The sequence below is a fragment of the Nanorana parkeri genome, unplaced genomic scaffold (genome assembly GCF_000935625.1).
Source record: "Nanorana parkeri isolate BGI_ZX_2015 unplaced genomic scaffold, ASM93562v1 scaffold332, whole genome shotgun sequence".
Lineage (NCBI taxonomy): Eukaryota > Metazoa > Chordata > Amphibia > Anura > Dicroglossidae > Nanorana > Nanorana parkeri.
Window position 1 is genome coordinate 461,193 of NW_017306600.1, and position 14,113 is coordinate 475,305.

At 42.1% G+C, this 14,113-nt stretch overlaps 1 protein-coding gene across 1 annotated transcript in view; it reads right to left on the minus strand.

Moving 5' to 3' along the window:
* Nucleotides 1-14,113, minus strand: part of LOC108788550 (GRB2-associated-binding protein 3-like) — a 99,686-nt gene that overhangs the window by 27,846 nt on the left and 57,727 nt on the right. The window contains exon 3 of the mRNA XM_018558338.1: nucleotides 6,238-6,451. Within this exon, the coding sequence (XP_018413840.1) occupies nucleotides 6,238-6,451 (214 nt within the window). The remainder of the gene's footprint in view (nucleotides 1-6,237; nucleotides 6,452-14,113) is intronic.

The following is a 14,113-nucleotide window of genomic DNA, read 5'->3' on the forward strand; positions in this document are numbered from 1 at the left end:
TTTTTTACAGCAGCAGAGCCGCCGGACAATAGGAAACTATTGGGCGGAGCTAGCTGTCACTGCTAGCTCTGCACAATCGTTTTCTATTTACTTTTTTGTACTTTTGTCACTCTTTTTCTGTTCTGCTCGGTGCCTCTGAGGGACCGAGCAGAACAGCCGAGCCAAATGCCGCTCGGCGGCATTCGGCTATTCTCTCACTGTCGGGATCTCACATTCTCTCGCTGTTCGGGATCTCTCAGAATAGCCCGAACAGCAGTGTGAAGCCTGCCGGAAGTTCGGCTCAGCCGATCCAGATGTTGGATCGGCTGAGTCGAACTCCTTCTGCACTTCGGGTCAGCCGAACATGCTGAGCATATTCAGCTGATCCGAAGCCACACGAAGCAAGCCGATGTACGGCTGAAATCAGCTGTACCAGCCTGAAGTGAATAGCCGAACAGTGTTCGGCTCACTTCACTTCTGATCGGTCATTCACTCGGCTGCCCTCGGCAGCTTTGTGAATAGACCCCATAGAGTGAGAGGACTTCTGTGTCTTAAAAAACAAACAGAAAATAATTCTTTACAAATATAGGTTTAAAATGTTGTCTTCTATATTTCCTTGTATGCTGTATGTGAACTATTTTCTATCTTTATAAGAGCTTCATGTTTTGTGTAACTTATGAGAACTTCCATTTGCTTTCACTGACCAAAAAAGGAACTCTCCTATACGATGTGCATGCTGCATCTGTTTATGGTGTTATAAAAGATATCACAACTTAAAGTCCAATTAAATTTAATCCACTCTGAAATGGTTTATGACTGTTTCCCATAGCTGGGTCAGTGCCCAAGTTTTCTCATGCTTTAAAAGGAAACAGCTAGTTAACCCTTCATGCAGAGTGCTGAGGCAAGCCTATGCTGCATGTTCTGTCTTTTAGTGCAACGAGAAAGCTAATGAATTACTTCTCATTGGTGAAGTAAATCTGTAAGGCTAGCCAAACATTTCTCTAAATCTAATAGATTCTCCATTAAAGGGTTTCTAAAGCCTCCATCTTTTTGCATATATCTACTGCTAACAACCAGTAGATATATGCAAAAAGTAAAAAAAAAGCCGTTTTAACAGTGGTTTCAACTTACCCCGTCTTCGCGGCACGCTCCCGGCAGAAAATCCGAAACTGCTCGGGCGGCCGGAAAGCATCTTGGGGCGCAGTTCGGATTTTCGGCCGGGAGACGAGGAGAGACGCAAGGTAAGTCTATGGACACGTGCACCCGCATGCAGACATCGTGGGACAGGAAGTACCAGCAAGGACAGAGGAGTCAGGGCTGGATCGGAGAGCCGCCGCAGGGACAGATGAAAAATCAGGAAAGAAGAAGATCGGATTAAGAGAGATCATTTAAGGTAAGTGCTAACATTAACATTGGGGGGAGGGAAAAATAATTTGACTTTAATGCCACTTTAATGCTAAACAGTCAAGATGGAGGAATCTCCTCTGATGTCAGTTGTGTTTAGACAGTTAGTGCCCACAGCTGCCTGAATAACCAAACATTGACTGCATCTTATTGCATGCAGTCACTGTACAGCTGACAATTTTCCAGGTGGTGTGGACGGGGCTGCACATGGCTCCAATGTTGTCCGATATGGCAGAAATTTGATAAAATTTGAGTTGTGCATGGCCATCTTCAGGAGAGTTACATGGAAGCTGTCATTGCTGGCTTGATTTCAAAGATGCTGGCTTTTTAGCTGGTATCTTTAATCTGATTTCCCTATTGAGTAATTCACTGATTTGGATCAAGCATGCAGACAGTGAAATTAGGGCTGCAACAACTAATCGACTATAATCGATTATTGAAAATATGAATACTTGCTCCCAGTTAGTGACTCGCTAGGCAGGGAAGGCACATTCAGAAACATCTCTCTATGCCTGCAGCTTTAAAATTAAGCCAGCGGGGCAGAAGCCACATTTATATCTTTACAAGTACTCTTTAATGGGCAACCTTACTTTTTGTGACATTGTCCTTTAATTAAATCGCTTCACATCTCTCTCTGAAGCCATATGGTGATATATGTACCCTTTTCCCTGCTTCTGAGATGTTCACTATGTGGCCCTGCTCAGCACCGCACAGTCTTTGCCAGTAAAATGTCCCATGTCAGGTCCTCCTCCTAGTATACATGAGCGTTTTGGCCCAACCACAGAACATCTGTAGAAATTAATGCAGTGGCAGTGTTCATGTGCACTAGCAAGAAGACCCTGCCAGTAAGTTTTGTTCGCAAAGGCTGTGTGGCGCCAGGCAGGTCTACACAGTAAAACTCTAGGGAGCGCAGGTACACATTTCACCATGCGATCTGCACTAAGAAGGATGGCATTAATTTACAACTTCACTGAGAGCCCATTTACACCAGCAGCAAGGTTAGGATGCAGCCGCTGGTGTGCTGTGAAGGCAGCCGTGCCGATGCACTGGAAACAGTACATTGCACTGTAACCTTTTTGTCAGAACTTTACTGAAAATTAACATGTGGCATTTCATTCAATTCTATCAGCTTTAGTGCAGTGCAATTCGGTAAATTGCATCGCACCACGATGCACCGCAATAAAATACTGCATGCAGTGCTTTTTTCAGTGCACACTTAAGCATGGCAGTGGCGTGGACTGTATTGATTGTAAACAAGGCAAATGGCTCGGCTGCAGTTACGTTGTCCTTGCAGGGACATGACCCATTTTTTTTAATGCAGTGCACCACAATGGTTAGTGTCAGTTATGGTGAGGGTTACCATTAGGGTTCCAGGAAGTCAATATATTCTTATTTGTTTACTGGACTTCTTAAACTGTTTCTGATATCCTGAGTTTTGTATGGGGATGCCTCCATTGCCATTTCTAACTATGTTGCAGGAAAGATTATATGAAAATTAGAAATATGCTAAAATATATGACATTTGCTCAAATGCCAACATGCCTAGAAGCAGACAAATTTAGCTAAGAAAATATCTAGCATGTCAGTTAACAAGAAGCTACTGGTACCACACAGACTTTAGTTAGATTAAGGGCTTGCAGTGAACATACCCCACTGATGCAATAATTCAGTAGGACACTTAATTGCTTGCTGACTAGATTTGACTGCCAGACATTTTCCATTCTAACTAAATTATCTATTAAAACAGTTCAATGTAACCCTTCAAAACTTTTCCATAGCTATTCATCTGCAAAACACCTTTCTTCTTTACTGTTTTGTCTTTGCCAATCATACAAGTATAGCTGGCTATACACTGATCTATTTTTTTCGTTCAACCCACAGGCTGAACAAACAAAATGTACCCAATTCCTCCATTAACAGCGTGCCGATCGAGGAATCCCGCTGTTTACATTGTATTCTGACGGATGCCGCCACCATCTGTCAGACTACCCAATCAGAGTGGGCAGCTCATTTGCTGCCGGCTCTGATCAAGTGAAGATTTTAGAACCAGCTAATTCGATCAGCTGATTGAGGGATGACGATTGAAAGGGTGCCGACAGTGGCACACACTGTGCGAATTTCAGCCGGGTTTTTGAGGATGGGCACCTTAACTGACACAGGTATCGGCAGATGAAACTCAATTACAAAACTGTGAGAAGGAAAGTAGCTCATTTAATTGCATCATGGAAATAACTTAGAAGCAAAGGAAAGCAACTGTTAGGTGAAGAAAGTCTATAAGACTACTTATTGAGTGACATTTATTGCAGAGAAGGAAGTGCAAGGCATAGATTAGAATGTGTTTCCTAACTAACTTGGAGGTCCGGCTATTACTAGATATCAACTAATCTGAGATCTGTTAAAAAGATAGCACAAATTCTCTGCTTAATTCTCAAACTGACCACACAAAATGCAATTTGGCTGCCTGGTAAACTACTCAAATTGGCCAATGCACTGAACAGCAGGATCTTGTGTTGAGTCACTGTGCAGTTAGTATGCACAAAAAAAGACCAATAATGGTAATCTCTTGAGTGCATGTACTTACAAGTCTTAAAACAATGTTGCTGTTGCTACTGCTAAGCTGTGCTGAGTTTGACAGCTGCCATTGCACCTCAGTTCACCTCCATTCACTTACATACTTTTCTGGTCCTCCAATGATGTGTGGTCCCAATATTCATTATAGAGAGAATGAAGGCGCACCTACGACTATCAAGGTCAGTGCAGAATAGTAAGGATGCTATAACCTGGTCAGTAGATATCTATTTGTTGCAGATTATAATTTGACCAGCAGTGGCAGTGAATAAGCACCAGCAGTAAATAAGAAACTATCTACAGATTATGTTAAACAGCCAAATCTACCATTAGAGTTGCCACTTGCATACAAATGATAAAACACATACCAAAACAATAAAGTTGAGCAGCAATTCCAGATATCATATAAAGAATGAACTGCGCCAATAAGCAAGCTAACAGCTACAAGGCACTGGAATGTACACCCACTGTAATTCCAGATATCAAATGAAACCAATCAGTGAACTGCTAATCCTAAATTCAGAACATTTACTCAATTTACCTTAAAGTAAACATGTGTTGAGAGAAATAATGGACTATCTGTGATCTCCTGAAAATACTAGCTGCCTGTTTGTCCTATTGGTCCTCTGATTTCAATATTCTCTAAATCAGTGGTTCTCACCCTGTGTAACCTCAGGACTCACATTTGTCCTTGGTCATTAAGTCGCGACCCAAGTCGCACTGCAATGGACTGCACGGCATTGCGGTACGGCGCGTTCCAGTGTGGGCGATAGAACTGTGGGCGGGAGGTGCATTTGGGGCACCATTCAAATGAATGGCAATGCAACATACCTCCAACACCAGAGCGTGCAGTAGGTGTGATTGTGTGGTACAGTGCATTACTCTGGTCCAGGCACCTCTACAGGACACATGAGGGAGCTGTAAGCAATGCACGTATTGATGGAGCTCCCTCGCGGCCATAGCCCATACTATCACACTTCAAGCTGACACTCAACGCTGGGCAGCATATTCTGAATGGCTGCTTGGCGCGAGAACTGACAGTGCTGCGCTAGGGGGAGGCTGAGAAGCCTCTCACCTAGAAAAGTGGAAGGCACGTGGTGACCCACTGAACATGGGGTCACGACTCACTTTTGGGTCACGACCCACCAGTTGAGAACCAAGGCTCTAAATCACTGACCTGAAACAAGCATGCCACAAGTGATACTAAATTAAGTCTGTACTTCCAGTTGAGTCTGTACTCTGAGTTGAGGTCAGCACTCAGCTGACCTCAACTTAGAGATTCTTCATCACCAACCGTTGGAGGATAGGCTGCCGTCGATAAGGCCACTGGGAAGTATCCTTACAAGACATGCAAAATAAATAAAGCAGACAGCGCCTTCTCCTCGTAGGATAACGTTTATTTAAATGGAGTAAATAAAATGACATAAAAAGCTACTCACATGTTAGCATAGGGAATGCACAATAAGTTACACAGCAGGTCCCAGAGAAGACCAACCAGCTATTGCGTTTTGGGAGAAATCCCCCCTTCTACAGAGCTAGCACATCATAAACTCGCACAGAAAGAAATACTTGGTCAAGAACATGTGACAAACAATCTGAGCTAATCAGCAGTATGGAACAATGCACTGGCATCAGCTAGTTGGTCTTCCTATGGAGCTTTCACTATGCTAACATGTGAGTAGCTTTTTATGTCTGCCAGCTGCAAGCCCTCCAATGTCATCACAGACAAAACAGAGAAATAAGGTAAGTACTGTTTCTTATTCCAATCCCCCTAGACAAAACAAGATTTCAACCCGTGGAGTGGGGGGATGGGGGCACTACGTGGTTAAATTTTACATCAGCCCAGAGTTCAGCTTTAAAGTACATTAGACATTAAAGGCATATGGGGGCTGCCATTTCTGACTACCTTGTGAAATTGCTAGTTTCTTGGCTGTGTTTGGCTTCAATAGGTTGGGGTCACAGACCCAGAACAATCATACAGCAGATTAATTAAGGAGAACAGTCAGGATTCCTTATGGCAATGCTATTTCTATTCCAGGCCATTAACAGCGGCCTATATATTGCTGTGATGACAGTTTTTCTTTTTTCATTTAAGCTGGAATTTCCTGTTAATTAGCCTGTGCATGTTTAGGGCTATTTGCAAAGCCTCATATCAGAACACAAATTTGTTCTTTAAGCAGAACTTTTTTTTTTTAACACTGCATATACAAATTTGGAATGATGGTGAGAAGTGTTCCATTTATCTTCTGTCCTGCCATGTTTACACAGAATGTCTGGCTCACATACCTGGTGGTATTTACTTTCCCACTCTCACAATTTGACAAAAACAGATAGTCGGGGATGAAGGCTGAATCCGATTCACTCCGGTTCTCTTCTGTTGAGGTATCAGCAACTGAGCTGTCCACGGAGTAAGAAGGGTCTGTGATTCTTGACGTGTGAGTGGAGACTGCTGGAGATGCTTGGACGGAGGAGTTGGTATGAGAAAGGCTCTCCACGGAATCTGTTTAAAAGAGTAATCCCAGTGTTAGCATATTTACATGTCTGGAGACTGTACACATGCCATTTATTAAGTATCCAGGCAGGACGCAGCAGAGGCCAAATTGTACCAGGTGTTTATATTTCCTAAGAATACTGTTTCCCTGGCTGATAAACACCGCTTAGGGAGTCAGGCCAACAAATGAGCTACAAAAAAATGATTCTCAGAACAAGGCTGTTTACATAATATGGGCTTTGTGGTATGAAAATCTGCTGTATTTGTTCTGAGATCTCTCTCCAGATTCCGTTTGATTCCCAGGAAGAAACAAAACTGTGCTTATTGCTTTTCTACAGAAGCTGTATGAAGTGAAATGCATAATCCAAACATAATGAAAGAGACGGACAGAGCTTAGATCCAAAGGGCATTTTTTAATTTTGCCTCTTTATTCCAAAGAGTTTTTCTGGTTTAAAGGAAACTTACAGTTTTGATAAAGAACAACTTCAGAAAACATCTTTATTAAACCTTGCAGTGGGGCTGCCCCCCCCCACTGCAAGGGTTAAGTGCTCGTTTTCCTTTAGGGACTAAAATAAAAAAGTTATACTCACCCGAGCCCCGGAGTCGGCCACAGCACTCCCTCCAGTCTCTCTTCACCTATGCTGCAGAGATGGTTTGTCTCTTGGCGTCCTCATGTCCTATACCATGTGTATATGATGACTCACAGGACCTTAGACCGCTGCAGTGAAGGGGGAGAGACATTGAAAGGGCCAGTCTAACAACAAGCCAGCTCAGAGGATCAGGTGAATATAACGTTTTTATTTTAGTCCCTAGACAAAAATTAGCAGTTAACCCTTGCAGTGCAGGGGTAGCCCCACTGCATGGGTTAATAAGTGTTTTGCCCGGAGTTCTGCTGTAAACTTGATATAAATTGTATACATATAAGGCATAAATTGTAGGATTTTCTGTAAACCCATCAAAAATGTATGGGAACAGAGTACTCATTAAAAAATAAGCCTTTATTTCTATTAGAGAGGCTCCTTCTCCAGTGCATTGGTTTCTGTGCCCTATATTGAAGAATTTTACTCAGCATGTATCAAATATTGCACAGTTACCACTTTTTTGTATCACTCAACCTTATCTTTTAGATTGTAAGCTCTCACGAGCAGGGTCCTCTTAACCATCTGGTCTTGAATTGTATTGTAACTGTACTGTCTCCCTCTATATTGTAAAGCCCTGCACAAACTGTTGGCTCTATATAATAATAATAATAATAATAAAAAATATTAATAAAAATAATACAGGCTACATTGTTTTAAAGGGGTAGACCACCTCAAAAATAAAACAATAAACACACACATTCATGAAAGAAAAAACAGTGCGGTGACATCACCACAGTTGTGTTCCATTAAGTAACACAAGTGTGTCTGCCATGCTAGTCTTTCAATTCACAGTTCATGTGGACCTGTGAATACAGAAAGAATGTGAGGGCTGCAGAATGGCCCCATGTTCCATGTTCCACCCTGAATATGGGTGGAACATGGAATAAAAGGTAGAACTAGCCTTTAAAACTGATCTGCCCTGTATGGGTAGTTCCAAAATTGTTGTTACTGTAAATTAAAAGGAAAAGATAGGGGTCTGTTTAAAAATATTTTACACAACTTTCATTCAAGATTTTCTATTTTTCTACTTGCATTCAATCAGAATCTTGTGTGAAATGGCAATAAAGTATTTTTTTTATGTTCACATATTTAAATGTTTTTTTTTTCTTTTTTTTTTTTCTTTTTGGACAACAAAAAAACGAGTTTAAATGTTTTTTTAATGTTAGTTATTGTTTTCATACATATATAAATAAACTAGCCACTAGAGAATGGTCTCAGGGGTTTAGTCTGTGCTTCCTGCATAACATCTTGAAATATTATATCCGTCGCACAGGGGTGCTCTGTTTTAGTAGTTGACTGACACATATAATTACATTGTGAGAAGGAGTTGTAAAGCACAATCATTGTGTAGCACCAGACAGCTGGAAAGAGCCTTAGTATGTAATGAGTAGAACATGGCTAAGCCTTGGGTGAGCTTATAGTCGCCATAGTTGTAGCTCACGCTCACTCCTTTGTAACAGGGCTGACTGGCCCAGCATGGTCATATGTGAATCACATGCTTACCTATTTGGAAGTCCGGTGCATCCTTTAGCTTCAGGAAAGAAGCAGTAAGGGAGTGAAAGGAAAGGTAAGTACTATATGTACTACTAGGGATAGGGGATTAAAGCAAGCCTGTTGCTTTGTCCGGAATGGAAAAAGCACAGGTTTGTTTTGAGAGGTTTATCTGCTATTCTCAAGTGAATCGTACTTGAAAATCAACTTGATGGAGAAGGCTTAAGTATTGGTGACATGTGAGTCATATTTTATCAATCTCTGAGAAAAATCTGAAGGTTTATTTCTTTACTTTTGTCTACATCTTTAGTTCTAACGTTATCTGTGCAGTCACTTTCCCATCCTGAGCTGTAGTGTTTTCTAAATTGTTCCCTTTCCTTTGAACTACACAGTTCACAAATAAAAGGTGCATGAGTGGGGAAGAACACAGAGCAAGCTTGGCGTATAAAAAACCCTATAATGTCCTATAGGTTATAATTCTATTCCACAAAACTATTTTTATATATTATGTTGTATGCAAGTGCACTGATATAAACTATGCTTTTTACTTTGAATTTGATGGGTATGTGCAGGCTGGAATCTGGTCCTTCAGTTTTATCCCATCAGCTCCGCAAACACTGGTCTTTACACATTTGTTTAAAGTGACACTAAACTCAGGAGTTAAATCTTAAAAATGCATTCATGTACCCTAACTATTAACAAAAATTTAACTTATTTGTGTATCATCCAGCTGTAGATCCTCAAATCATCTCTGAATTCCCGCTGACACTGTCCTTCCTTCTGTTCCCCATGGTCCCTGTGTGTTGTAAAGTAAACACCGCGCCAAGCTCACTCCCGTGATGGACTAAAATCTCACATTTAGTTAGCTCATTTGTATTAGAGTTATAGTCTATCACGGGAGCAAGCTTGAAGCGGTGGCTACTTTACAACACACACAATTTGTAGCTAATAAAGACAAAGTTATAACATGTAAGGACAGACCTGATCTGCAAGGCCCCACTCACACGAGTGGCCTGGGGGCGGCTTCTGGTAAGAATTTAGTGATTCCTGCCAGCGGAGCTAAAGGCTGGATGCACACAGTGTGTGAGAACAACTGTGGCCAGCATTGGCAGCTGTCAGATTTGTACTATGTATAAATCAATGGCCAGTGCCACAGCTGTTCGCATGTAACCATTCTACCGAGCAGTTACATGCAAATAGAACCTCTGACTGACCCTAGGCATGTTAAGTTTAGAAACGTTGTTTCTGCAGAGTTTCTGAACTCATCAAGCTCTCCGCTCCATATCGCCCGTCTTAATGCAGCCTAACTAAATAACCTGAAGTAACACATATCCAGGACTACTTATCAGAAAGAAAGGGATAATTTGGGAAATCTTTAAAGCACATAAAAATTAGTCTTTTTAAAATATAAAAAAATATGCCTATATACCTTCATTAGTATGTGCCTATAGCCTGTTCTCTATAAAGTAATACAAAAAAGGCCAACTGTGGGATGGGTTCCCCTCCCTTCCTTGCCTGTTGCCCCCTCCCCCCCTCCCCAACTCCTTGGAGCTACACCCACTTTTATTAATATTTTCTAATTACATGTGTAAATACATTCTTTTGTTCAGTCATATCATTTAACCCAAAAGAGGACCGGCACTGAAGTGGGGAACAGTATCGGTGACAGGGCGGGTATGGCAGCGATAGCTCCTTTTTCACCTTTTGAAGCAACTTATACTCACCTAAAGTCTTCCATCCATGTTCTCCATTTCCAGGTGGAGGGGGGCCAGTAATGCAGCACCGCAGAAGCACTGGCACAGGCCAGTCACCACTGCTCCCCTTTGCTGACACCATCCTTTTCTAGATCCTGGGAGGACCCTGGCACTGGGCAGCCAATAGGAAGTGTCTATGTCATGAAGGCACTGATATGGACTCCGAAAAAAGGACCCTCCTTCTTTGCATATAAGTAGATACAAGACTGGAAAGTCACATGTGTGAGGGAGAGGGAAAGTATGTGTTTTGGGGACCTAGGTGGAGCCCAAAGTTCAGCTTTATTATTTTTTTAAAGCTGGAATTGGGCTTTAAATGGTAGATGCTGGAGAGTTAAATTACCCAGGGTGGGATATATCTGATAGAGGGAAGGATGGGAGGACGATGGATATTCACTCTATTAGTCTCTACATTTTGTGAAAAAAGGAGTTTATTTTGAGGTTTTAAAAGAGTAACAAAACATACATACACAATGACTGAAGTACAATATAGCAGGACCATTTTACACATAAGAATACATTATCCAAGCTAGTGGAAAAAAGAAAAGGAAACAGTCTCCGCACTAACAGAGCAGGAAGTAAAACACGAAAACCAAACAAACAAGCCATACGCAGACGCATACAGAAGCCTCTACCTTAATACCTTCTTTTGGGTGGATTTACCCTTTAAGCAGCCAGCAAATATTCACTGTCACAGAAGCATTTGTAGCACACAAAAAAGAGAGACTACAGGTTGCTGCTTAAAGTTTTCTTTTTTTCTGTGTGTCCTATTGAGTTGATTTCATTTCACAATTTCACTTCCTGTCCTGTAGACACAACAGGAACAGTGGCTTCACAAGGGGGGTGCGGCTCGCACCCGGGTGACACCATTGGCGGGGTGACACCAAAATGACTGACAGCCATTTTGGTGTCACCCGCTCTAAAAAGTCGGGCACTCGGTCATGGACCAAGAGCCCGATAGTGTCAGGAGAGAGGAGGGATAACATAGACACCGGCCTGTGTCTATGTTATCCTGTGATTATAGACGGTTGCCATCTGTCGACTGCTGTAGCACCTATCTTTTATAAGGAACAGCAGTTTTAAGTGCGATGGGTTCATGGACTGTAGGAGAGAGGAGGCAAACCTCATCCTGCCAGGGGAACGTCCCCTCCTCTCTCAGCCGGCGTCCTTCTCTAAGATGGCCGCCAGCAGGTGTCAATTAGAAGACCGTGCATGCGCGATGACGGTGACACCCGGCCTCGGGACGCCCCTGGATAGGAAAACTCTCGGCGGTGAGAAATCCATTCTGAGGCATCTCCTTTTGAAGAGTCCCCCGCTAGAGTTGACATCTGAAAACAATAGTCACCAAGATGAACAGAGAGGTTGAATCTCTCCTACCGGAACACAGAGAGCAATGAAAACCTGGCAGGGATCTCAACACTCCTCATGCAAAATGTTTGTGTCTTAGATAGATTTATAGCACGAAATGTTTAAAAATCTATAGAGGGTCTGACACACTTAGGAAATGCTCACTGAATGCCTTTTTCGGGGCACGTCTGCCTTAACATATCATTTACATCATGATAGAAAAGTAGCACAGTGACATATGTAGTGGCCCTACTGACCATCTGTCAGCTAATGAAGATCCACCCTGTAGCATATGTCAGCGCTACATGCCTGAAAGCTAAAAGTAAAAAAAAAAATATTCTGTCAGTGTCTCTCCCCAAAACATGCATTGTATAAAATGATATGTTCTGTTCCCCGCACGCCATTAGAGGGGTGTAAATTGCAAGCCATAAGTAATCACAATGTGAGTGCAGCAATCCATTTCATGCTGTGTTTTTACACCAGATGGGCCACATGGCAGGAACAGTTGTGTCCTGTCAGGAAGTGTCTAGCTGCAGATGTCCTCACAATATTCTCCCAGCAGTTACTGCACATTAATAACAGAGAGCAGCCTTGATACACTCTCTGCAGACTGGCTCTGAAATACTCAATGCTCAACACAAATATGTCACTTCTCTATGTTCCATGCACAGAATAAAACCTCTGAATAAAATAATAGAAGGATAAAATGGAACTACACTGGAGATGTTTTTATTTGGTTATGGATACAGGGAGGAAAGGTTTGATCTCTAGCTGATCATTACTGCTTCCATGAAAGCAGATAGATCTAACCAAAGCTCCAATTATACTGTGATAGTCAAGGCACTGCTGAACTTCTAGGTACTCCTCTATGGACAGCATGCATTTATGCATAGCATAGGGAAAAGGTAAAACCCCTGCCAGTTGATTTTTGCACTCTGGTCCCATCAGGGTAACTTTATTTCACTTCCTGTCCCAAGAGATGCAACAAGAAGTGAGAGGATAGTTGTCACCAGAAGAGGTGTTCCCATTGGAAGATTTACTCTTAAAGTAGAACTTCAGGGAAAAGTATTATTAACCCTTGCAGTGGGGCTACCCCTGTACTGCAAGGGTTAACTGCTTGTTTTGGTCTAAAATTTTACTCACCCGATCCTGGGAGCTAGTCGCCTGTGACAACACTCCCTCCAGCCTGTCTCTTCCAACGGTGCAGCAATGGCTCGGCGTCCTCACGTTCTATACACGTTCTATATGTGTATAGAACCTGATCATTTACAGTATTTTAGACCGCTGCAGCGGAGGGTTAGAGAGGCTCCAGGGACCAGTCTAAAGGTGGCCATACACCTTACGATCATCGGACGACACTTTTCGTCCGATGATCGAACCGGCGTACGATTGTCGTACGGTGGCCCCATTATGCCACGATTATCGCAAGGTTCAATTAGCCGTAATTAAAGAAAAGCACCTGAACGAATTGCGGTAATGAACCGCACGTATTTTCGTTTGCGCATGAGCAGTGTAGATCGTACGATTTTTGACATACGGAAACGCCACTAACCCTGCAATAATCGTACGATCGACCAAAGTTTTCAAACATGCTTGAAAGTCAAAAGTCATACGATTGTACAGTATTTGCGGTTGTACACGGCCCATACACCTTGCGATTATCGGACGAAAGCGCGAGTGCATACGATTATCGTACAATAATCGTAAGGTGTATGGGCACCTTTAGAGCAAGCTGGCTCAGAGGATCAGGTGAGTATAACTATTTCTTCCCTATACACAAACAAGCACTACACCCTTGAAGTGTGGGGGTAGCCCCACTGCGAAGGTTCATCATAATTTTCCCCAGAGTTTAACCTTTGTTGTGGTGACAACTGTAAAATTTTGGATTGCCCATTACTGGACAGGACAAACAGGAAGGTTGAAGGATAATATCCGCAATACAAACTTGACAGATCCCAAACCTTCCCTACTCTATCCAAAACTAAAACAATGTTTGGCTATAGATGCACTTTAAAAAGGCAATGTATAGTCTTAAAAAATGTTTTATATATGCATGTAAAAGATCAGTTTGATGAAAATAATCTTAGCAAGGCGTGCTAATGTTTAAAGGAGAACTATGAGGTGAGTGCTTTTCACTCAAATTTCTTCATATACTGTAACTTGGAATTATACATGTACATGTGACAATGATATTTGCTCTCTAAATACATAGACTCTGATTTCTCCTTTGCAGCACTAGATAGTTGTGCTTCATTGATCCTACTCACAATGCAAGTCTATAGGTATGCTGACCCATTAAAAACCAAGCACTCTGCATGTGGCTCTTCTCAGCAGTTGTCAAGCATTTAGGCATAAACATTGTAGGGGCTAATCTCTACATGTATACAATAACAACAATATGGACAAGCAAGCATCTAAAAATATGAATTTCTGCAAAAATA